Source organism: Lepisosteus oculatus, chromosome 10, assembly GCF_040954835.1.
Source record: "Lepisosteus oculatus isolate fLepOcu1 chromosome 10, fLepOcu1.hap2, whole genome shotgun sequence".
NCBI lineage: Eukaryota > Metazoa > Chordata > Actinopteri > Semionotiformes > Lepisosteidae > Lepisosteus > Lepisosteus oculatus.
The window spans coordinates 42,861,893-42,886,558 of record NC_090705.1 but is presented as its reverse complement, the minus strand read 5'-3'; the positions used below and the strand labels follow the sequence as shown (position 1 = coordinate 42,886,558).

At 40.3% G+C, this 24,666-nt stretch overlaps 1 protein-coding gene across 2 annotated transcripts; it reads left to right on the top strand.

Annotated features, from left to right (window-relative positions):
• Positions 1-328: 328 nt before the first annotated feature.
• On the top strand, positions 329-18,772 carry abhd5a (abhydrolase domain containing 5a). Of its 2 annotated transcripts, XM_015357049.2 has the most exons (8): positions 329-398; positions 3,227-3,307; positions 9,530-9,615; positions 10,219-10,591; positions 13,372-13,526; positions 14,299-14,410; positions 15,157-15,343; positions 15,797-18,772. In XM_015357049.2, exons 1-8 carry the CDS (start codon positions 367-369, stop codon positions 15,884-15,886), a joined length of 1,116 nt encoding a protein of 371 aa, XP_015212535.2. In that variant the 5' UTR covers positions 329-366; the 3' UTR covers positions 15,887-18,772. The 2 variants fall into 2 exon arrangements, with proteins under 2 accessions (XP_015212535.2, XP_015212536.2); XM_015357050.2 differs by lacking the exon at positions 3,227-3,307 and having other exon boundaries at positions 340-398.
• The last annotated feature ends 5,894 nt before the right edge of the window (positions 18,773-24,666 follow it).

Here is a 24,666-nt window from a genome sequence, read left to right as displayed (position 1 = left end):
CGTTTGTTATTGCAATAAAAAAGATTTTTTAAAAAAGGGAAAATAACAAACAAACCAATGCTTATGTTTATTCACGTACACCCCTGTGAGGGGCGGTCGCAGCGGGTCCTCCCGCTTCCGCAAGCACGGAAGACAAGGCTGCGTGATCATCCTGCTTCTGTGCTGAGTCTGCATTGCTCTGATGGGGAGAGGAGGGCCAGGCTGGGGAGCGTCCCGCCCAACCGCACGAAAGACGCCCGGCTAGATGGCAGGTCACCCCTCGCCTGCTCTCCCGGAGAGCGTACGCGCCGCCCCCGCCCCCTCCCTGGCCCCGCCCCCCGCTGTGACGCGGCGAGGTGACGTCACTGCAGGTCGGCGCTGGGAAAGATGGCCGAAGAGGCGATGTCAGTGGAGAGAGGGTGAGTGCGGTGTGTTTATTTTGGTTAACAATTCGGGAGCCTTCACTTTTGAGTGCGATGGCCCTTTCGGGTGTTTCAGAATCTCGAACTTAACCAACAGCGGGTGAAAGCGAGAACTGTTTGGGATGTCGAATCGCTTGCCGCTTCTGTGATGCGTATTGGGACTGTTCATCTCCGGGACCTTGGGTTGTGAAACTTGACAGCGTGCAATAACAGCAGCAAACTTACTGTACATCTTCACGTGTCAGTGTATCAATGCTTTGACTAACGAGAAGTGGAGCTAACTGGGTGCATGTTTACTTGCGGTTTGTATTCACCCGCTGCTGTGTTACTAGCCTGATGCGGTATGTGTGTGTCCCTACTCTGCCAGTTGCACTGATGTCTGAACTAAGTGATGGGTGACACTACTGACCGTTTATATGCTGTTTTAATGTCTGTATTCAAGAGAGGTATATTGAACAGGATCATAGGTCGTGGTATCGGAACGGGCTCTCCGTGTCTGGCTTTGTGAAGTTCGCCTGCTGGGCTGCATTAGAGCCTGGAAATTAAGCAAGAGCTCTCAGCAGCCGCCCGCTGTTACCAAACACGTTTCCTGCACAGACCCACACAGCTGCTAGTTGTATGAGGTTAAGTAGTCACTTTTTACCAAATGCTGTGGTCAGTGCTTTCAAAAATTACATTTCCTGTATTGTTGTGCGACGTTGTAGCCCAATCACATTATACAGTCATGATAGAGACCCCCGTTGTATATTTCAGTCACATTTGCACAAAGTTAATTGGAAAAAATCATTTTTTTCAGAACATGAAGTCGACTGCACCTAATTTTTGAAATCAGTGCCTAATTAAAATGACATATGGTATTCCCCTTTTCCATATCAGAATCTCATAAAAAAATACTGGGACAGCAAATCCCAGTATCAGTGATCCGAAGCATTAGGGCACAATCCCTGTGGGTAGACTTCAGAGTGGAAAAGGCAGTATGATGTTGAGGGAATAACTACATGGAGTCTGCAACCCACTGAGCTCTGCCTTGGTTGTTGACCATATGTTTTGGGACGTTATGAAACCGCCTGGTGAAGTGCTATCCCCTGGAATGGAAACTTTTTCGCTACGTAAGCAGACAATGTTTCGTAGGCTGCAGAAAACAGTGCTACTGCCAGCGTTACTTCCTTAACACAGTCGAGAGGCACTTCCAGAGGTGGCCATGCGTGTGTCTGTTCATCCGATCGGATTCGGGCGTGAGGATCGGGGAATGTCCCGGCCTGGGTAGGTAGTGAGTGGCTATCTCTGGACCTGCCTCACTATCACAGGTACAGATTGCTGGACTGTCGATCGGTCACATGTTTGGAAACATACTTTTGGAAGACACCACACGCTTCATTCAACACATTTATTTTGATCTTGTCTCAGCCCCGTTCAGAAAATGAAGTAGCTGTACAAAGGTTTGGAAATCATGAAGTGTTAGTACTACTGCTCTGCAAATTAGCTGTTGGAGTAAAAGGGACTTCATGTTGGGGCGTTTTTCTTTTACACTGCAAGCAGGTGTGAGTAGTGTATAAATTCCACTGTGGATGATTTTAATTAGAAGTCAGGAGTATTAACTGGTTAAATTCATCTGAGAGAGTCTGTAGTTAAATACTTGTGAATTACATTATATTCAGGTTTATGTATGGCAAGTTACAATGTAAGTAACTGTATAAGTAGCTACGTTTTAGTGCATTTGTAACCGTTAATTAATTGGATATATACTGGCCATGCTGGGTTAGGTCAAGTTATAGTTACAGCGTTACACTACACATTTTCAAAAGCATTAAAAATCCTTTATTGCAATTATTGAATGGTTCAAGGGGGACACACGTGCCTGCATTTATTTGCTGTGTTTTCTTGGAATTAGAGGATCTTTAACGGTTGAGTGTAATTTGTGAGAAAAATGATACGAAAAGTGCAACACAAAATCAGGACTTTTCACTGTGTTTGCTTTCCTGTCTTGAGGGGAAGCAGCAGAATACTATATCTGCAGTTATAAGATCACCAGAAGGTTTTTGTTGTTTTGAAATCAATGCAGTGTTTTCACGAACAGTGTCTGCATTCCCTGCTGCGCACAAGTCATTCTTAAAAATGTCAACTACCTGACATCACATTCAAGAGTCCAGCACAGCTCCCTCTGGAAAGTATAGGGATGTGTGAGTCTTGATGTTGTAAGTGAATGAATTCAGTTAAACCAAGAGTTGCCAATTCTGATCCTTCAGAGCTTCATGATGATGGCATTTTCATTTTCTGCTCCATGCTAAACTCCTTCATTTAATCATTTACTTGCAGAATGTGATGTAAGGGTTAACAAGAAAATTGACCCAAGATCTCAGAAATTGGTGATTTAAGGGTAATCCATATACATCTGATGTTAAGTGGCTCCCCAGGGTTAGGGTTAACTACTCCTGGCCTTCAGTTGTTTAATAGTTGAGATTCTTAATATGTTGCACAGATGCTGATAGTAACTGTGCTTCTGTCTTGAAATCCCAAACACATGGCTGAAATTCGTGTTCCCCCACAGTCTCAGTTTGTGTTCTTTACCTGTGTGTGTCCCATGCTGTTGGCCATCAAGTGCAGAATAGTACTGCACAAGCAGAATAAGAGGCTCATTCCTCTTGTGTTTGCGAGCACTTGTAGGTAAAAAGGTGTTATCATGTGAATATAAAATGTATGACAAGTTCACCGGGCATAAAAAATCTACATAAATGTTGTACTGGGATTCGTCTTTAACAGTGACAAAATTCAGGGCACAATATTGTGTTCAAATGAATGAAAGACATCTTTTTCTTTTACTTCAGAACTGCCCATCGAGTTGTGATGAATCTTGGTATTCATATTCTGTACTACAAATTCTTGAGGTTCCTGGAATCTACCTCAAGGTAACAAACTCACCTACCGTATTGCATGATTTCTGGCTTGTGATTAATACTACTAATAAAGAGAATAACTGACTGCATTCATTGTGACAAACTCTGCCTGGCCATTTCACAGCGTGACATTATATCAAGACAAGGTTTATATCTCATGGCACAGCGATTGCTGCCATTTATAAGTAAATTCACAAACCACTTTACATTAATTGACTGAGAGAAAAAAAACAATCAGTTAAACTGGCTTATCACTCAACCTTAACTGCCCATGGAACCCAATTTGATATTCAGTTCTTTAGTAGATATAGGCTTCTCTCTTTACTGTGGGTTCAGTTCACTGCCATTGCCATCTTATTATGGCAGAGTAACACATACAGGCTTAGTGTGCAACCTCTTTTTTTAAGTTGCTCATTCACTTTAATTGATTTATGTCATGTGTGGAAAAAGAGTTGCACTTTTATAAAAGTACAGACAGTTTGCATCAGTCAGGTTGAAAATGAGCCTTTTCTCTCCTGTCACTTCTGTTTGTGTCCCACGTTTGGAAAGTGGCAATTTCACTGCATTGTTAAAGAAATCTCAAGAGCTTCTTGCACTGTTGTTAAGGTATTGTAATGTATGTGGGTAAAGCATGTGTTATGAACAGTCTGTTGTTTTAATGTGAAGGCACAGTGAGGTGAAGAGGTTAATGTGTGTTGAAGAGCTTACCTAAACGGCAGTTGTGTTTGTGTTTTCCCTTCCTGTGACCATCTGTACTTTCAATACATAGATTACACTCAAGTGAAAAATCTGTTAGAAATGTCTGCTGCATTGTATCAAAATCTTTATGAGGGACATCCTGCTGTTCAGAACTATTTGAGGAAGACACGATAAATAGGCAAGAATCAATTAGTCACAGGTCACTGGACTGCAACAAGACAGTGCAAAGTAAACATACCTCTCTGAGGTTTTGAGCGATAATCAATGTTGTTTTGCTCCGAGCCTCTGCATTTCTGTTCCAAGGTGAAGGGTCTGACGGCAGTTGATTTAGAAACTCAATTGCTTCCCTTTTGAAAAGACCCAGCAGTTTTATGGGACAAACATTTACCTGGAAGGTTCCAGAAGAGCCAACAAAGGCCTGTGACAGTAGGGTTTTACACCATGGTCTCCACTTTAGACTGATCTGAATGGGGAATAGATGGAGTCAAAAGCAAAACTAAAAAAAGGAAGCACTTTTTGTTTTATGGCTTATTTGCACAGCCACAAGGTATGGCAGGAAGATGTATTTTTAAATACATGTTTTGTCATAAAATATTTCGAAATTACATGTGCTGTTAAACAAACCATGCAGCTGGTCCTGTAACCCCCAGAAATGTCTTCTGAAGAACCACTTCCTGAACACGTGCAGTGTACTTGACTACTGTGAATCAAAAGCTCTCTGTGATGTATCCCTATAGCACCTGTTATCAGTGTCTGCCCTGCATACTGTGCCACTGTCTGCCATTTAAGCAGCTGCTCACACTGTATCACCTCCAGCAATTGATATGGATTTGATCACCTTACCAATGAAGAGGTGAGAGTGGGGAGCTGAGAGTTGTAAGGGAACAAGAAGTTAATTCCACGCCGAAAAGTAAAGGGTAAAATACAAAGTTTCAGCTCTTCCTCAGCATATCGTCTCTAGCCGTGTGTAGATAAGAAAGAACAGAGATAGTTCCTCGTCTTACTTAGCTTTGCTTACTCTCTTATTAAACAAGCTAGAAAACAGCTTGAGACCTTGAAATTAAAATTACTTTCCGCATTACTGATTCCTTTTTTTTAGATATTTTATCCTGCAATCTGTTTTCATAAACAATTCAAAATAGCTAGGTGCAGCTTAGGACGTACAGTGTGTGGAGTCGCAGAGATCTGTGCTGACTGTAGTTGGGGTGATTGGTTTCTTGTCATCTCTGAGATTTCTTAAGAATTCACATTCTTTAAAACACATGTGAATTCCTGAAGGCAATCGACATCTTTCTGTGGTATAACGTACAGTAGCACTTCATTAGCATTTTCTGAATATATTTTAACGTGGCAGTTCCTTTTTCATAACGGCATTGATTGGGAAAGAATGGCAGTAAGTAGGACTCTGATTATCGTGAAGCTTTGCACTTCTGTTTCGGAATGTAGGTCATGGTTGCCATGATGTGAGCGCTGGGACCTCATTCTTCTGAGTGGTGGCGAGTGCGTTACCCCTGTACATCCCCAGCTGATGGCTTGCACCTTTGTTACACTCTCAGTGTCACAACAAGCGAGAGCGAGAAGTACAACTCTTGGATTTCAATGTCAGATGTGTTGCTGTTTGATAGTATTGGCAAATCCTTGTAAGTGAAACTGAATTCACTACTCCCCCTAAGAAGGATTATGTTCTTAGTATTTTCTTTCAGAGGCCCTGGGGAATCTTAAATAACATAATTTTAGTTCTGGAACTAAGGATAGGATAACCTAAGGTATTTGTTTCATTTTTTAAATATGTTGCAGTGAAATTGGAGACCACAACTGAGCCAAAACATAATTTGGACTAATTCTTTAATGAGAAAAAGCAAGATGTCCATTACCTATTAACTTTTCAATAAAGAGACCAGAGACACTGGGACAGTTTTTATGTTTCAAATTAGTTTTGAACATCTTAATTGTTAATGCTAAATTTCTAATTTTTAAGACTATTAGCTTGTCAAAGGGGATTTATGTTATTTAAGGCACTCTGCACAATATTTTTACTATATCACTTTTAACCTGGATTCTGTTCAGCTGACATATCAAGCAATTGGAGTTGATTACCTCACTAATGTTAAGCAATCTAGTGTTTATTGGCCTGGATTGTCATGCGAATACAGGCGTGGAATTTGAGTCTTTTTTATTCTGTGACTCATTGACCAAAGTCCAATCGTGTGTGGTGTGGTAATTATTTTGATTGGACTTTGCTTTTTCTTCAAGGTATTACGCATGCGTTTTGTGTGACACTCAGGTGATCGGTAGTAAATTGTCCCTGTATGAATCACATAATTATCCTAATATTCCTAAAGATAAGATATGATAATGATATATCTTACTGTCTGCCTATCTGTTTTGTTTTCAAAAAAATGTTCAGGAGAAATTTGAAAGAACACCTGTTGATTTACTAAATTATCAAAAGTAACATAAAATGGGGAGAGAGGAAAGTTGCATAAAACATGTTTTATGCTCTCAGTGGTGCGTAAGAAAAGTGGATTCTTATTATTTTGTTTCCTCTGTGCTGTATATATTTAAATTTAGTGAGAGGAAAATGCAGCAAATTGCTGTTGCAGTACTCATCTGTTGCCTTTTTTGTTGTCCCTTAGCGTGTTAGGAAAGTGATTGTGGAATGCAGTGAAACGGAGCTCGGGCCGAGTCGCGGTGCTGGACAGACTAATTCTGCGTAATGAGCACATTCCCCTACCCCCAGCCTTGCTCTTTGGTCAAATGCCAATATGTTTTAACCCCTTGAGATACAATAGTGGGCCCAAATTTTGAGATGTAACCGTATAAAGATGCAAAGATTAAGCAACTGATATTACCTCGTACAAACAACAAATTCTTCATGGTTTTTATAGCGATAGTTCGATTTGAACCACGGTGCTTTGGTTCTCTCACAGCTGCTCCTACTCTTGCCATACAGTGTCTTGCACTAAGGTGGTGATACCTTGTCCTTCTCTTCTTCTTGACTAGAACACAGCAGCTTGTTGCAGACTTACACAGCTCTTTGTGTGAAGAACGTGCCTCCTGTTCCCCATTTCAGATGCATATTTTGCATGTTTGTGAGCGTGTTTTCTGTGACTTCCAGGGGGAAAGGGGAGAGAGCCGCTTTGGGTAGAAATAACAGCCAAACTCCTAATCAAATTAGGCACAGGGGTCTGCGAGGGGAGCTGCTCTCGGCGTCGGCGTGCCCTGTCTGCAAAAGCCAAGTAAAGATTAATTCGACTCTGAAACGTACATAGAGGGAGCACAACCTTTCAGAAACGCTGGTTTCATCTTTCTGACTTTCAGAGTGGCATTAACCTTTTCTTGTCCCGTTGCATAATAAAATTAGCTTGGATAAGGACAAGCCCTGCTGGAGACACTGGCATCTCCTGCCAGCCCTGTCTGGAGGCAGGATTGACTGCGGAGGCAGCAGGTAATCTCCTGCCTGTCTCGGCACGTCTGGTGTGATTGATTGAAAAAGAAAAATCAATACGCGCCGCCTCATGTCATCTGTTGGAAGTATCAGGTACTAGATGAGACTCCTTTCTGAGAATAAAACGGTAAAATAAAAAATAGGTCATCGCAATTTAGATGATATGTTACCATCGCCGATGAATGGAAAGAATTGACTTTGTAGAAAAAAGGAAAACTCCTTCCACTTTAAAATGCAAAATCTATAGACTGGAGCAAGGGCTTCAGACCTTATTAAAAGTCTCTCGTTAGCCTTTCAAATTCATTTGCAACCTATTGAAACCAGTTTTGAATGTCTGCTAGTTTTACATTTTGGCCTTCATACAAGACGGTTCCAGCTTTGCGGATATAAAATGAAGTGACTTGAAGTTCCCCCTCCGGGGTTAATGAGACACCACTGCTACATTAGAACACAGCCTGTTTCAGGTTACTTTTAGAACAAATGAGGGAAATTGTTCTGGTGGGCTCAGCTGCTTCATGATTTTGTTCTGATATTTTTAATGCGTTTGTCTCTTAGGACTTCAATAGAAGGTGTGATTGCATTTCAGTGTACTTTAGACCACAGCTAAGAACGAGAAACCTTTTCCCAACACTTTGAAAACACAATCAGAAAACATTGGATTTGATCCTATTAAGTATTATCAGATAAAGTTGTTCACATCCTCCCCCCCCCCCCAGCACTTCCTTTCGAGTTGCAAAAAGGAAGTAACTCCCATCTCTTTTATGGAGCTGAAGTCTGGAGTAAAATAAAGCTTCAGTCAGCTCAGCAGACACGTTAAAACCCCAGTATTTGGTGGTGGCTTATTGTTCGTATCCAAAGAGGTACAGCTGGTTTGAAGTTAACTTGAGGTTTGTATTTAATTTAATTCTGGTACGAATGCTAATAGCTTTCTGGAAAATGTTTGTTTTAAGGTTTTCTTCTTTGGAAGTCTGCTTCATCAGATGTTACTTTTTTTTTCTTAACTGGAAACAATTTAAAAACCACCTTCAAATTTCCTCTCATGTAGTCTAAAAGAAGATTATGTAATCGCCACTACACACATGATCCCTCCCTGTCGTGCTTTTCTGTGTACTATAGATAAAACTGGAACAGAATGATCTACTTTTCCAGGAAAGAACTGCTACTATTCAGGGTTACTGTGCATTTAGGCAAATTTACATGGCTTCTCAATCCCTTGTGGTCTGAATCTTTGCTTCATTTCATGTTGCAGTAGGAGTGCATTGAATTTGAGATTTGAATAGGAGTGTCCAATTCATCGGCTGGCCTATGTTATGACAATTTTCTTGTCACTTTTATGATAAAATGTACTTTTTGTCACGGCCACAACATAGGCTCGTACAGGAAAACATGCAGTATATTTGCTCATTACAGTAACAGAGAGCTTCCACGTGCAGACAGCAAAATGTGAGACTCATTGTTGGTCAAAGGCTGTCATGCTCTATCACAACGTTTTGAATTTACAGTTATGAGGCACAGTGTGATCGTTACCTGAATTGCTGTTATACAGATGTCTTAAGCCTGCTGATCAGAACAATAATTTCCATTGATATTGTGTAGTACATATGGAGCCAAGCAATTGTACACCTGCTTGTATGTCACTAGAACAGCACCTGTAGTACTGCTGACCCTGGGAGGTAGGGTATCTATTATAGAAATGAAAATCTTTCCTTGTGTGTTTATCTAAATCGGTTGAGTGGGATGGTCCTGCATTGGTTATATATCTAAAAAATGTTTAATTTGTTCAGCTAAGGAAGCACTCTCTTCTGTGCAGAAGTCTCTTGAGATTCCCAGATCGCCATACTGTTCCAGTTCTGCCTTTCCCAAGCAGTTACTGTACATGATGGCTGACCAAAGGAGTTGCTGTATGCATGCACCAGTCGCTTCTCGAGTTATAATGCTGTTTTTTCTAGTTAATATTAGAGTAAATGGATTATAGATCCTTGCAAGCGAGAAATGTGCTAAATGCCAACCAAAGAATGCAGCTCTTTGTCCGTGAGCTAGGTCTTTCTTTTTCTCTTCATCCACTTTATCGGAGCTTTGTGTTCCAGGTCCTGGTGGATTACCAGCTGGCTGCCGTCTTGGTGCCCAACGTCATTGTCACATCTCAAGGATGCAGAAGATAAGATGCTACAATGTAAGGCTCTGCTCTTGTTTCCTGCCTTTTTCCCCTTTCCTTCTCCAAACCCAAAACGACATCCTGACAGAACTGAAACATGAACACTGTTACTCTTGAAATCAGTTCTGCTGTAGATCCATTGCCCAAGTGATTGTTTTAGATGTAGAAACTATCAGACCAGCAGCAGTGACAAAAATCCCTTCCTGTGCATAAAAATTGATGTTTCATAAGATGTCTGAAAAGTCAGGTTTTCTGTAGTGTTCTTTTACACAGATTGCATCCTAAAGTGGGACAATTTCACAAGCTCTTTCCATGCACATGGCCAGATATACAGTAGTTGTGAACCATCACTCAATCCCGCAGTAAACAGAAATGAGTAAGTGCTGGAGAGCGGACTTCCGATTAAATTGCATTGTTTCTAATGATGGGGAAATTTGAATGTCGAGCACCCAGGTTGTTCCATAGCAAAACATTTCCCAAATAATTTCATCAGAAGGTGCACTGAAACAGTTGAGGTGTGGCTGTACTGATTTCCATGCTACAACAATACTTTGCCTTTTTTACTAACTTCCCCCACTCCTCGGGGACTAAGTTCGATTTCTCCATTTCCTTCCCCCGCAGCGATTACAAGCAAGTTCGTGAAACAGTATGTTTCGATATCCAATGGGAACGTTGTGTGGACCCTTACGTTCAACGAGGGCGTCCCCGAGAAGACCCCCCTCGTTCTCATCCACGGGTTTGGAGGAGGTGTGGGGTTGTGGGTGCTGAACCTGGACGCTCTGTGCCAGCAGCGCACTGTCTATGCTTTCGATCTGCTGGGCTTTGGGAGGAGCAGTCGGCCGGAATTCAGCAGCGATGCAGAGGAGGCGGAAAACCAGTTTGTGGACTCGATAGAGGAGTGGAGGGCAAAGGTGGGTGTGGAGACAGTGATTTTGCTGGGACACAATCTTGGCGGATATTTGGCAGCTGCTTATACACTGAGATACCCATCAAGGTTAGTATACTGCTGTCAGTGAGTCTGCACTAATCCTCGCTGTACTGCTGCGTCTCATATTGCCGTTTTTTTACATAATTCATGTACCCGTTTCATCTTCTTAACCCACCTCAAGCTCTTGACTTTATCTGAACTCAGTTGGGATTTCATTCTAAGCATTTCTGCCTTTTTTGCGAAATGTGAAATTCTTTGCAGCGGCACAGATCAAGCACTACAGGTAAATCTATCTGTTAACGCGTTTGTAACCAAAGGTTTCTTTTTTTAAATATTCTGTTGTGTACTTTACATGGCGTCTGATAATACCACATGGTCAGAACTGTCAGTAATTTGTGATAATCTGATAGTTCTTGAATGCGTGGTCAATACATTATCACTGTCCAAATCGACATTTTTCGCACCAGATTGTGCACGATGGCCAATTTGATTTATTTTTATATCGGCCCACTAGATGGCAGCGATATGCAGATTCAGGTAGTTTTCAATTTGCATGGTTTTGGTTTAATGTGTTTCAATAACGTATATACTACAACTGATTTGAACAAATTACTTTTCCCTTTAACGTGCTTTGGAGAAGCCAGCAATAGGGAAATTGTCAGAGTGTTTGAGCCAGTGCACAGCGCAGTCTGCCCAGAGACGAAGAGAGGAGCTTGAACGTCTCTGCCTGCTTCTTTCGTGTCCCATCGTCTCATGCTTGTAGATCAGTCCTGAAGATGTCTTGGTCTTAGTCCTCAAACTTGTCTTGTATCAAATCTAAAACGGAATCAATAAAATTATAAATTAAAGTATTGTGTGAAAAATGAAAATTGCGAAGAATTTGTCAATTCAAAATATTTAAAAAACAAATTCTTCGTTAAATTTTTTAAAAATCATTAATTCCTCTGGTATAAATAAAGTAATTGAAACATTCAGGAAATCATAATCACCTATAAACCTAAGTAAGGACAAAATAATTTGTAATGCTGCTTAGGAGACTCGTTTGTGGCGTTTGAAAGCGTCACTGAGAGTAAAAGGACAGAAACTAGCTCTGCGGTTTACATGTCTGGATGGGCACAGGACACAGGCATGTTCCACACTGTTCACCACCCACCAGGCAGTCAGACAAACATTTCAGTTTTCGAATGCATAGTTGCGCAAAATCATAAAAATTAATTAATAACCTTGAATAAACAGGTATGGTGAAGTTTGTTTTGTTTTTCCTATGTCATTTGTTCCCAACTTGTTGTAGGAAAGTAAGCAGTAAAGTAAAAAATTAGACTTTGCATCAAAAGGTCAAATTAATGTCAGGAGTAACACAAAAAAAAAGACCCGAATCATGAATTCTGCCACAAGGTGGAAACATTCCGTTCCTTTTTCCTTCTAATCAAAACCGTTTTCTACCTTGTTTTCAAAGTGTGATGACATTGGTTTACCCCTTGCCCAGTAAAACACATCTCAGTACCTGCTTGTTTAATGGGATGGGCTGAAGTAAACCTGATGTCATCTCCTCTGCTGTTGATTTTTAAGATTTAAAATTTAACTTTTTTTTTAATAAGTCTTGTGTGTAAGTACATGTCGTAGACTTTACTGACTAGTGTCTTGTGTTTTAAACAGAGGACCAAACATAACCGCAGAATTAGCACTTAATAACAACCTTATTCTGGTGTGTGGAAATCTTTTCCATCTCCCCAAGAACAGTGTTGTGAGAAATGATGGATGACGTAATCAGTTTCCCGCTACACTCTATTCACGCACAGAAACTTTTATATCTCTAGGGCAAACATGTGCATTATTAACTTTTTTTTAATTTAACGGATTAATGACATTTACGAATTTGAAATGCTTTCATGGCTATTGAGGTTTAAGTAGGGAAAACAAGCTCTGCGTTTTCCTACTAGTTAATGGTCACTAATTGAGAACAGGAAGAGTATTGTGTGTAGAGCCCTGGCATCTTAATGAGGTTTAATTTCTGGAGTAACACTGTCGCTCTGGAGTTTTGGCCTTTTACTGCAGTTTTGCTTTTGAAGGATGACCAAACAGTCCTTCACAGAAACATTCACATGATATCATACTGTGGAAAGATAAACTGATCGTTCACCATGTCTTGTCTGGACATTGAGTAGGTCTAGTTTCTTTTGTATGCTTTCAATCACCTCTTGGTTTTAAAAAATGTAAATTTAAACTGTAGTGGGATCACCTGCTACATGCATAAAAGTGTTTTGTGCAAATATTGCTTTCATGGCTATTGTTGTGCTGATTAAATTTAGTGCCCTCAGGATATATTCATACCCTTAATAAAATAGGAACTCAATCCTTGTATAAAGAGCATAATATGAAATAATAAGTGGTAGATTGATCTTTTTGACCTTTGGGGCACAGTTCACCGGCGGTTGTCAGAGTGCTGTCTGAGCTGGACTATAAAGATATGGTTACTGAATGCCTTCTGTGCGTCACCTCCTTTCATTGCCCCGGGAAACTGTTGGCTGCATTTTTTTGGTTCCATTGCACATCCAAAGAGTTAAATGTTACTGTAAATTTTGATTTTATTATGTAATTTAAAGACTACTTAGAGGAGTGAATAAATGTAACCCTTCCTGCTCTCCTGAATTCAGTTTTTTATTAAAAATGTACATTTACTCTCTGCAATTCTATTATGATTACGATACAGTTTCTTGTTTTTTATTGCAATCAGGAAACTAGTCCATTACTCAGTCGTTCTCTGATATTTGTGTTCTTATGTCTTGGGGGGTACGGATGAACCTGGAGGGCACTGGGCTGAGGGTGGCAGTTGTGCTGTCTTTCAGGGTAAAGCACCTGATACTGGTGGAGCCGTGGGGGTTTCCCGAGAGGCCTAACAGTCCCGAGCAGGACAGGCCGATTCCAGTCTGGATCAAAGCACTGGGAGCAATGCTGAGCCCCTTTAACCCACTGGCGGGGCTTAGGCTGGCAGGCCCTTTGGGTGAGTGGTGGTTTGGTGAAGAGTGTCTTTCCTGTTTACCCACGAGGGTTGGGTACAGGGAACTGCTGCAGATAAATTCACGTTTCCAGGCCCACCAGTATACCGTGGCACAGAACACTTCGGCATATAGTATGCGTGGTGGCAAGACACAAGTATAATTAAACTACCAACACATTGGCTTGAAGGCATTTAAAATAAAATTGATCAGCTAAAATAAACAACATGAATCCCTCCTTTGCATCTAGTGGATGCCTGCACTGTCTCTCTCTGCCTCCATGATTATCAAGACCGACAATTACATGAATTTAGGACTAAAGTTTTTAGGACTAAAGAATTTAAGACTAATGTGTGTGGTATGTCCAGTGTCCATAGCCCCTCCTCTTATCTAATCACAGTTTCCTTCTTTCGTTTTTGTCCTTCCTGCTATCAGGTAATGTATCCACAAATTTAAGAGCACTCTTTCATCCGGTTTAAACGACAATGAGTATTCTTGTTTAATTTGCAATTGATCAGTCAGAGAGGTTTATGGTCATTTAAAAAAAATCAAATCACATGCAAGAAATAAAAATGCAGAAGATCAAGACCAAAAGTAAAGCCACAGATATTATTATTATTATTATTATTATTATTATTCTTGGATTTTTTCTGTGCTCAATCTGCAGACTGGATCCTAGGTCAGTAAGGATTAAAACGTTAAACGTTAAAATGTTTACACATTTTGAAACCCTGCTGGAAGTCTTCTCACTTGTGTGTGTTGCTGGTTTCTAATCAGGTCCGATGCTGGTTCAGAGACTGAGACCGGACTTCAAAAGGAAATACGCCTCCTTGTTTGATGACAACACAGTGACAGAATATATTTATCACTGTAACGTTCAGACTCCTAGGTGAGTTTTTCTGCTCCACTTTGTTGCGGTTCTTAAGTGATACCTGAGCAAAATCAGTTCCTTTTTATGAAGAAATGAACTAGGACTCGTGTATAAAGAATGAAGTACTCGTGTACTTCAGTAGATGTAAATAAAATGCATTCAAGGACACAAACATTCAAGGTGCCCTTTATTCTCTGTGTCATCGGGATTTTCTGATTTGCAGAAATTGATCTTTGAATGTTGCCAGAATTGAAGTGAAGGAAAGCTGTCGTCTTATGATCCCTGCTCCTTCAATTTTTTAACACGTTCTCATCAGTGAAAGTGAAATTCTGTTATGCTGTGTTATGCTTGTTAGAAGTGACCTTAGCACGTCATGGGTTAGTGTGTGAATGCATTTCCATTGGCTTGCCACTAGAGTGCGCCTAATAGAGCTTCAAAGACTAATCATTCACTACACATTTTCATATGGGTCAAGTGGGCTGTATATGAGGATGTCTCTCTCAGTAGTTAGTAGTGTTTGCTTTAAGTGTTTGGGAAAGTAGTCTAAAAGCCTGAAGTTTTTAGTTTGCAACAGACTTGTTACATAGCACGTGTGGCATGGTGGTCATTGATAAAAGGAAAGTAGTTTCTGGATATTGTGTTCAAGAACACTTGAGCTGTTTTGGGGAAGTCGTTTGTGTTGTTGAGAGGGAACCTGTTATTCTTTCCGTAATGCATGTGAGCATGCTGCTGTGAGTTGAAATGTGGTTCTGTCTTTTTCGTAGCGGAGAAACGGCCTTTAAGAACATGACCGTCCCATATGGGTGGGCCAAGCGGCCCATGTTGCAGCGGGTCGGCCTGATCCGAGACGACATCCCCATCGCGGTGATCTACGGGGCTCGCTCTTGTATAGACGGCAACTCCGGCAGCACGGTTAAAGAGATGAGGCCGAACTCGCACGTGGAGACGATCGTAAGTGGTCAGAGTTCTAGGGGGGCTGGTAAAATGAACTTAACCGCACATGTAAAGATGTGCCAGTTATATACAGTCTGCCTGACAGCCTTCAGTGATTAAAACATTGTGCATTGTGATGTTGTGGGGAGAACTGTAAGAAATCATTTTTCCAAGCTTGACAAAATGATAGTAAGAATATTTGGGGGTGGGCCTCTACAACTACTGTTTTGGGGGGAAAAGGGAGGGATTTTGGTTTGTTGTACTTTTTGCCATTACCCAGAAACAAAGAATATGATCACAAAAAAAGTAGTAGCAATAATCACTAAGAGAAGGTCTGTTGGTGTCCCCGTTACCTGTCTGGGGCGAATCACATCGTGCCGTGTTTTCTAAAGCTGAAACACCTCTGAAAATCTTGCGAGGAGGTTCGTGAAGGGCTCCTGTTTTCCATTCCTCTGTTCTTCCCTCTCGCAGGCCGTACGGGGGGCAGGGCACTACGTCTACGCCGATCAGTCCGAGGATTTCAATCAGAAAGTCCTACAAATCTGCAGCGCTTTGGACTGAAGGAGGCTGCTCCGCTGCGGCACCCAGCAATAATCGTCCCTTTTCAAGACTAACTCGTCCGCGTCTGCCTGTTAAAGACACTCCCTGGGACATGAGCCGCTAGAGAAAATTTAACTCTTCCAATATCCCATATCCCCCACGCATTGCACTCTTACCAGAGAGCCCGACACGGACGCCTGTCTGGATAGTGCCTTTGTTGTACAGTACTTTATTTATTCTGTGAGCATGCAATTATGACGGGTAGATTTGGGAATTTTTATTCAACTTGAAATAAGGAAATATTGTTTTATAAGTTAAGACTGGAGAGTAGGTAGGTAGGGAGACTTAAAGATGACACTATAGTCTGTTGAGTTTCCTAAAGCTTCTGCTAGAATTTTGTAGTAATTCTAGAAATTATATATATAAGTTTGCAGTATATACAATCATAATGGGCTGCCCGTGAAGCCATTAGTTCATTAGTTAATTCTTATTTATAAGGTATGCTTACTCCATTTTTACTGCTATGTTGTGATGAAAAAAGGAAGTGTTATATCATGTACACTTTGTATATCATGGACCACAATATTGATAATCCGAATATAATGCATTATTAACTTTCAGCCCTTATTGGTTCACTGCTACGTATTCCTCCTCAAATAATACTTACCGTTTTGTTGAGAGATATTTATATTTAGGCTGTTTTAAAATTATGATTAAATAACCTTAGTAAGTATAGCATTGCTTGACGTATGTGTGTGTCAAGCAGAGAATCGCAATGTCATATGTCAGAGCTCAGTAGTTCTTTGCAACCCAATATTTTCTTTATAATCCTGAGTCAGAATAATAAATTACGTGGTAGAAGATGGATAAAAAACACTTAATGGGTGATTGATCAGAGCTGAAGTTGTTCCTGTAAACTCCATCTCTCTCTGAAACCACAACACTCTTGCTTGTCTTCAAGTCACTATAGTTTTGTTTTTTAAACGTTTACGTAGCTGGTCCCTTGGTACAAACTACTTAGCAGACCACTTTTGTCAAACACATACGGGGCTCCAGTTTAATGCTGGAGGGGTTTTAATATGCCGTATCTAAAATGTTGCATTACAGTTGTATTATATGTCTCTCTAATGTCTTGCCTATGAAACCCGTTTGCTTCGGGGTAAAGCAAGGTTAGAAAAGATGTGTGGAAACAGGCAAATAAATATTTCTAGATTATTTTTTCTGGGGCTTTTGTCCCAATTTTCAATGCAATATTTATGTAAGCATAGGTCTATTTAAAGAAACAAAAAGAATTCAGAGAGTTCATATTTTTCCACATTAAACAGCTTTATCTTTATCTTTGTATGATAATGTATTTACGTGAGGTAATGACTTCAACATTTTTCAAACTGTAGGAGTTGTCCAGTTAGTCACAATTACCCAACATTTTAGAAGGTGTTTTGTAAATATGTTGTTTTATATTGTGTATACAAATACAAATTGCATAGAAAATATTTTAATATATTTTACTTTGATCTAGATCTGACGTTCTGAGGTTATAGATGATAAATTAGCACTTAAATCCTTAACAAGGCTGTATAAGGTATTTCGCAAAATCTAAGATTTGGTTTTAACGTTTTTCTGTTTGTGCCAATAGTATGGGTGACTATAGCAGTAGATAATAAACCGTATTTACTGCTTCATAAGACCATTGAAGGGATTGCCTAGATCGAGCTACTCCATGTCTTGTTTCTGCAAATGGCTGTGTGAAACAGTAAATGGTCCAATTTCTGCTTTGGCCACCATATTTACTTCTTGTCAGAAGATCATAGGACCATTCAGGAGCCTATTTCCATTTTTAGTTCAAATTGAAATGGGAAAAGTGCTGCCTCCGACAGTTCCACTGGTATTATATTGCCAACATTTTGAATCAGATTTAAAATCTACCTCATTTGTTAAGCAACTATCAGTGAGTCATTTACATTGTCTTATCCCCCCCGGTAGGAGCTGCTGCTCTCGGTGAGCAAGGCTCTTGCGCGTTTTCAGAGGCGAGCAAGGGGGCAGTCGCAACCCTTTCCACAACCCTTCCCAGGAGTGGAAACAAGACGTATGGAATGGGGAGTGTTGTCTTCCTAGGTGTGGCGTCTCGTATCGTTGTGGTTGATCAAAGACGAGTTGCAGCAGACGTTTCTAGAAGTTGCCCATCTAAAGCCGTTTTCGGCTCCGATTTGACTTATGTCCATAGATCCATTTGGTTGCTTAAAATGCCACTTATTTGCACATTTTTCTGGTGCTGATCTTGGGAAGGTTTGAAAGATATTGTCATAACAAGGCCTATACGATGTGAGGATCAGGGATGCGGTACAGATTTATGCAAAAGGATACAACTGAAGAACTTGTAGGTGACAGGTCCAATATTTCTTTAACCTATATATTGTAAAAACATTTTTTTACCATGTTCAAATATTTGAATATTATCACAGGACAGCATGTTGGCTTTTGTGCTTGGTATGAATAATTCAAATCAAGTTTTTAAAGTTTCTTTTAATATGCTGTTAACAATAATTTAGCAAAAAGTGTCTCCAAAATGCTAAACAGAAGGCAGGCGGCTGCCCTGTGAAAATGATTTTTACCACTATTTTTGTATTGTTGTATACACTGAGGTTTGTTCTGTGGAAATATACGCTGTCTATTAAATTAGGCTTATTGTTTTGAAGCCAAGCAATTTTATGCAGTTATTATAATCTTGTAACCTGCTTATATTGTTTACTTAACATTAACTTCCAGATTTAAAGATCTTTTTTATCCCTGTACTGTTGAACACTGTTCATTTTGCCGTCTCTGTACACAAATCAGACTGTTGCTGTTCCTTTGTTCCTCAATTGTATTGTGTAAATGACCTGTAAATAAATACAGTATTTAAACTTTTATCATTTCCTTTTCTTTTTCATAAAACAAAAAGGTTTTTAGTATTTATTCATGGTCTACTGTGTTTTCCGGCTTAGAAGTTTTGTTTTCCCTCATCTTATTAATAGAGGTGACTTTAAATGTCTTTAAAAAATAATAGAGAACAAAACCTATACAAAGAGAACATAACTGTGCTTTTTATTTATTTCAGTATTTAATACCATTAAAGTAGTATACTACTCTAGATGTCTAGACTAGATGTCTTTTGCTTAGTGAAGTACACTTAAAGACACTGAAATGTTAATGATAAAACATAAAAAAAACTCATTTGCACACTTTTAAAGCATTATTCCATTTATGCTAAAATTATGTATGATAAATATGTTAGCTGGGAAATTAGAGCCAAAGTCATTGTTCAATAGGGCCAGAATACATTGGCAGAAACTGGGAAGAGTGCAAAATGTGAGGTTATTTCTAGAAGTCTTTTGAAATGGTTTACGAAGAAATGTTGAGCAATCTAGGGCTGGAGCACAAGGAGTAATTTTTCTACCCAACTGGGACAAAGTTGAAATGTTGGCCAATCTTCATTCAAGTCTTCTGAAGGTAACGGCTCACAGGCAAACTGAATTTGCCTTTTGCCATCCTTGACTGGTAGTACAAAAGGTCCAAAATTTGTCATTTTTGTGTTTATTTATCACTGTTGCTGCAGTAAAACTGACGGATGTCCTGTTTGGCTGGTTTCGCTGGTATATAATGTTGTTCACTTTCCTCTTGTTCATCTACAGTCTGGTGAGAAAGAGAGAAGAGAACAAAGTCCTCAGTTTTAACACGTCCGGCCTTTATTTTAACACCTGGCTTGGAAGGGCTGTAGTGGTCAACGAATGCCTCTGAAGTGGGTTTGTGCAAATATTTTCCCCGAGCACGTGTTCTCAGAATGCAGTCTGTCCGTGGTGTTGAAGATCAAGAAGTCATTAGGGAATTATAGCAGCCATGGCCGAGAAGAGACAGAGCCCGTCTGTTCCGTCACGCACTGTAACTGCGTATACAGTCCTCACAACTGCACTGACTTCAGGATTTAATGTGTTGTATCCTTAATTATTCACTAGAGGGCACACAAATGCACCGAATAAACCTCACATCTTGCTCTCCTATTGCAAGAGTCTGCAGTTAAAATTTTCTACATGGCCAGGTTGGAACATTATTGAACACCAGAGCTGAATTGAAAAGAACGCGTGTGTGAGATTTTTATTATACGTCAATTCTGACAGCGGTGGTTCTATCTCGTGGGCTGATACTATCTGCTAAGTAAGTCTGGGCCAAAGATGAACTGGACCAAAGGAGTCACTGTTCCCTCTGGACCAGGTTTTCCAAATCGAAGCCCAAGTCCGGTGGTCAGGGACACTGTGCTGTAGAAGCGGCCGTCTGATGAGATGTTAAAGTGGGGTCCGGACAGCAACAGGCAAGTGCTTACGCTGTGCCAGAGAAAAGGCCTCTTTGGTGAAAGCTGAGCCCTGCCAGCCTGTGGCTGGATCTGACCCTTCTCGAGAAGGCAGATTTATCCTGGTTTGCTTTCTGATTTCTCAAGACGTCGATCCTCTACTAGGACCACGCCTCCTGTTAAAGCATGCGTCACTCTAACAGAAACCCTTGTTTTGCTGCGTCAGCATACATCGGCAGTCTCTGCACCTTCAGTTTGAAACACAATCTGAGGAAAAGGTCAAACATCCATTGCATAAAGCGGCTGCTGTCAGTTTAGATACCCTTCTGTCTCACTTTTGTATCCGAGTAGCAAAACAAAATTGAGCTTGCGTGCCATCTTCGTGTCAGTCTGTGCAATCATGCAACATATACAGGACTTACATTCCACATTACAGCAATTTAAAAAATCTTACTGGATCTGCTCTGATGCCATTTCGTGAGGACACGAGCACTGCAGTAAACCTGTAAAGATATGAAAAGCTGATCTTGCTTCGCGCACGGTGTTCGGAGACATGGCTAGGTGCTCGGACTGGGAGAGTGTCAGGATGTTCTTGGTTAAGGAGAAGGCCTCCGCTCGTTGTCTGGGCCTGGAGAAGGCCTGTGATGTGGCCTACCCATCCCCCCTGGGCAGGCCGACTTCTGTGGGGTTGCTAGGAGACCAGCCTGGGTCTTAGGTTGGTTCTAATGTATAAAATACAGTCTTTCCCCTGGCAAAGCTCAGCCGTCACACATCTGCTAGATGGCAGCACAGTCACACATGGAAACGCCTTTGTTGTTGTTAGTTTTTTTTGTGTGAACAAAGTGAATTCAATCTCTTGACCAGACCGTCATCAGCACTTTACAGTATGTGTTTTGAAAGCAGTTCAATTGTAAAATGAATGTGATAACATTACTTAATTAAAATTACAAATTCTAATTTGGTTTGTTATTGTTTCCTGTAGAACCTCGCACTGCTGCAACTTGATCACCCCCTAGCCTTGCAGCTCACTGAAATAGGCCGTGTTCCCTTAGGTGCTGAATGGCTGTTTATACATAAAGAAGATTAACTTCAAGTGAGATGTTTGGTACATAAAGTCTACAGTTATACAGTCCACAATAAATGTTCGTGTATCTTTTTCCACACAACATTCCTTATTTTTTTAATGATTAAATATGTCTGTGGTTTTAATTGTGTGTATCAAAGAAGCACAAGTACACATGAATTTAAGTTTTATAGAGTTCTCAATTATATTTTAATATATTTTTCTGGTATTGCCCCTGCTGTTTATGACTCAATCAGCCAATATCTTTTACTACACCACAGACTAAAAGAAATTTGGCAAATTAAGGGATGCCAGAAATAGACTATATACTGTATATATCATTTTCAAAATATATTAATTTGGTGTTAAAGAAGAGCATTAGCCCTTCTAGAAATACCCCCACATCTCATTTATGTTCATCTAAACAGCTGAGGGAATTATAATAATAGCTTACACTTACTGTACTGTATATAGTGCTTTTCTGGACACTCCACTCGAAGCGCTTTACAGGTAATGGGGATCCCCTCCAACACCACCAGTGTGCAGCCCCACCTGGATGATGCGACGGCAGCCATAGTGCGCCAGAACGCTCCCCACACACCAGCTCTCAGTGGGGAAGAGAGTAGAGTAATGTAGCCAGTTCAGAGAAGGGGTTATTAGGAGGCCATGACTGGTAAAGGCCAATGGGAAATTTTGCCAGGACATCGGGGTTACACCTCTATGCTTTTCAAGAAACTCCCTGGGATTTTTAATGACCACAGAGAGCCAGGACCTCAGTTTTACATCTCATACGAAGGATGGGGCCTGTTTAAAGTATAGTGTCCCTGTCACTATACTGGGGCATTAGGACCCACACAGACTGCAGGGTGAGCACTCCCTGCTGGTCCCACTAACACCTCTTCCAGCAGCAACCTTAGTTTCTCCCATGAGGTCTCCCATCCAGGTACTGGCCAGGCTCACACCTGCTGGGCTTCAGTGGGTTGCCAGTTGTGAGTTGCAGGGTGATATGGCTGCTGACTACAGTTGAAATAAATACTTCTCAGAATTCATACAATCACATTCAAGCCAGCCTTTGATATTTGCTCAGCATATATCTCAGCAATTAACAAAATTGCAGAGACCTATACAGAGACTTACTGTGGGAGGATAAACAGTTAAGCCTTATAAGAGAGGCTTCATTTTATTAAGGAAAAATATCACAATAGAGACTGGACAGCTGCCTATATACAATAATTAACGAGTCTTTCTACCGGAAATCTCACACTGGATGATGTGCCCATTGAGTGTGTAAGGACAGCCTGGTGTGTCATGCGGTATTATTATTATTATTAGATGACATTATGTCATCTGGTCCCACAAAAACATGACTTTCCATTTCTGGGAAGTACGGTATTTTAATTGTAGTCTTAATATACACGTAACTTTGCAAAGCTACGGCACAAAAGGATTATTCTGACAGAATTTGCCAACTTTGGTAAAATGATTCAATTTAATAAGGCCTGTGTAACTAAACCTTCATTGTTATAAACGTAAGAAAGTAATGATGCTCACATCAATGGCATGAAACATTTGGGATAGTTCAAATGCAAAATTTAATTCTGAATTATTCTAGTGCGGGAAATGGTTTTTAAATTCCATGTATTCCAATGTCTGACTTCAAATTTCACTAACAGTATGGGAAATACTCCAGCTCTATATAAGGTAAACTGGGGGAAGATGTTAAAAAAGTCATGATTAATTATCAGGTTTGGTGGTTTTCAAAACTGTTCAGCAGTAATTAGTAGATTAACATACTGTGTGTAATCTGTGAGTTTTCAGAACTAGAGATCTGGGCTTCTCACTTTCAGTGACTTGGTGTCACTGTGAGTACAGGCAGAAGGTGTCATCACACCACATCAGCACAGTCTGTGTTTACAGAGAAATTTTAAAAAATACATCACATCCCTTGACTATGCCACACTGTTTGAAGTTTGTCACCAGAAGATGCTGTCTCTTTTTTTATAAAAGTAAAAAAAAAAAGTTTTATCTCAGCTTTCAGGTTGTAACTTTTAACGCAGAATTCCTGATTGGTCAAATCAAGAACAATCTGCTTTCCTTGAGACTGAGCTGCACCTGTAACATAATTCGCAGTCTTGAAACCCCAGAGGGCGTAGTCCCCGTCAAGGGTTGCAGACTTTCTATTAAGTTTTATTTCTGACACCTTCACCGTGATTATTCTTGGAGAGTCCCAGAAAATTGGCCTCCTCTAATTCAGTGTATCAATTTGGCTCATGTAGCCACAGTTCATTCTAGCAAGGATGCAGTTATTTGCATCATTGTGCAGAATAACATGGATGTTGTCCGATGTTTTATTAGTTCTTATTGTCGTAGCAATTAATGTGAATTTGGAGTTATGGAGTTGCACAGTTGATTGGACTCAGGATTTACATACTGTAATAATTTCCAGTCCTGGATGGGGTGTTGCTTTAGCACACCTGACGTACTTCTCTCAGATGGCTCTAATGAAATGTCCTGCTGCATAAATATGTAAAAATGTAAATTTATTTTGATGAAAACACCAGCCAAATAAATTAATAATTGAACACAGGAAGTCCCGTCAGTTTGCAACCTTTCTGCTGCTGTAACGTGTGTATTCTTATGTCAACTAATGTCATTCTTTGACTACTCTGTCAATGAAATGAGCAAGAATGGTGAATGCATTTCTTTTTTGGACTGAAATTTATTGTAGAGATGAAATGGAGAGATGCTGTTTTGAATCAAAGACTGTCGCTCTCCACAGCTTTTTCGTTTAAAAAGAAAACTCCACTTCCCACTTGTTCTGAACACTTGTCGGCAGAAAAGGTGTCTGCCTTGATTTTCAATTACTGCACTTGTATCTGTGATCGGTATCTTTTGAGACTTTGTGTTGACTGAATTCAATTAGCGGACAGGCAATTTTACTGCTTGTCTTTAAGTTTTTTTTTTAATTAATTACCTGCTTACATAAATTAACTGTTATCTTAATGGTTCTGGCACATGTGAGTTTAGTGCAGACTCACAATCATTAATCTTATATTGTATATGCCACCAATATATACTAATCAAAAGAAACATATTGCTCTATTTATCCATGTGTGTTTTGGATGTAGATAAAATATTTTTGACATGATCTTTCGAAATGGACTGTGATACACTTGAGTGTCTTGAATGGTTGCTCATTAGTGAGAGGGCTGATTGGGCACGTGTGATGCCGTGATTTCACCTGTCGAATGTCAAACCCACTGATAATCGAGACCGAAAAAATGCAAAAGGGAATCAATCCGCCCCAGTAATCAAGCCAACAACACCTGTGTGCCATCTGTACATTGAAGACCGGACTAAGTCACCAGATGTGGAGGATGTTAGTCCTCCTTCGTGGTGAATCAGTTTGGTGTA

Excerpts from the sequence above, each read along its gene's own strand:
- abhd5a (XM_015357049.2), top strand. The coding sequence starts at position 367 with ATGGCCGAAGAGGCGATGTCAGTGGAGAGAGG. Across the intron at positions 3,308-9,529 it reads TTCCTGGAATCTACCTCAAG|GTCCTGGTGGATTACCAGCT; the intron begins GTAACAAACTCA and ends TTTGTGTTCCAG. Across the intron at positions 10,592-13,371 it reads ACACTGAGATACCCATCAAG|GGTAAAGCACCTGATACTGG; the intron begins GTTAGTATACTG and ends GCTGTCTTTCAG.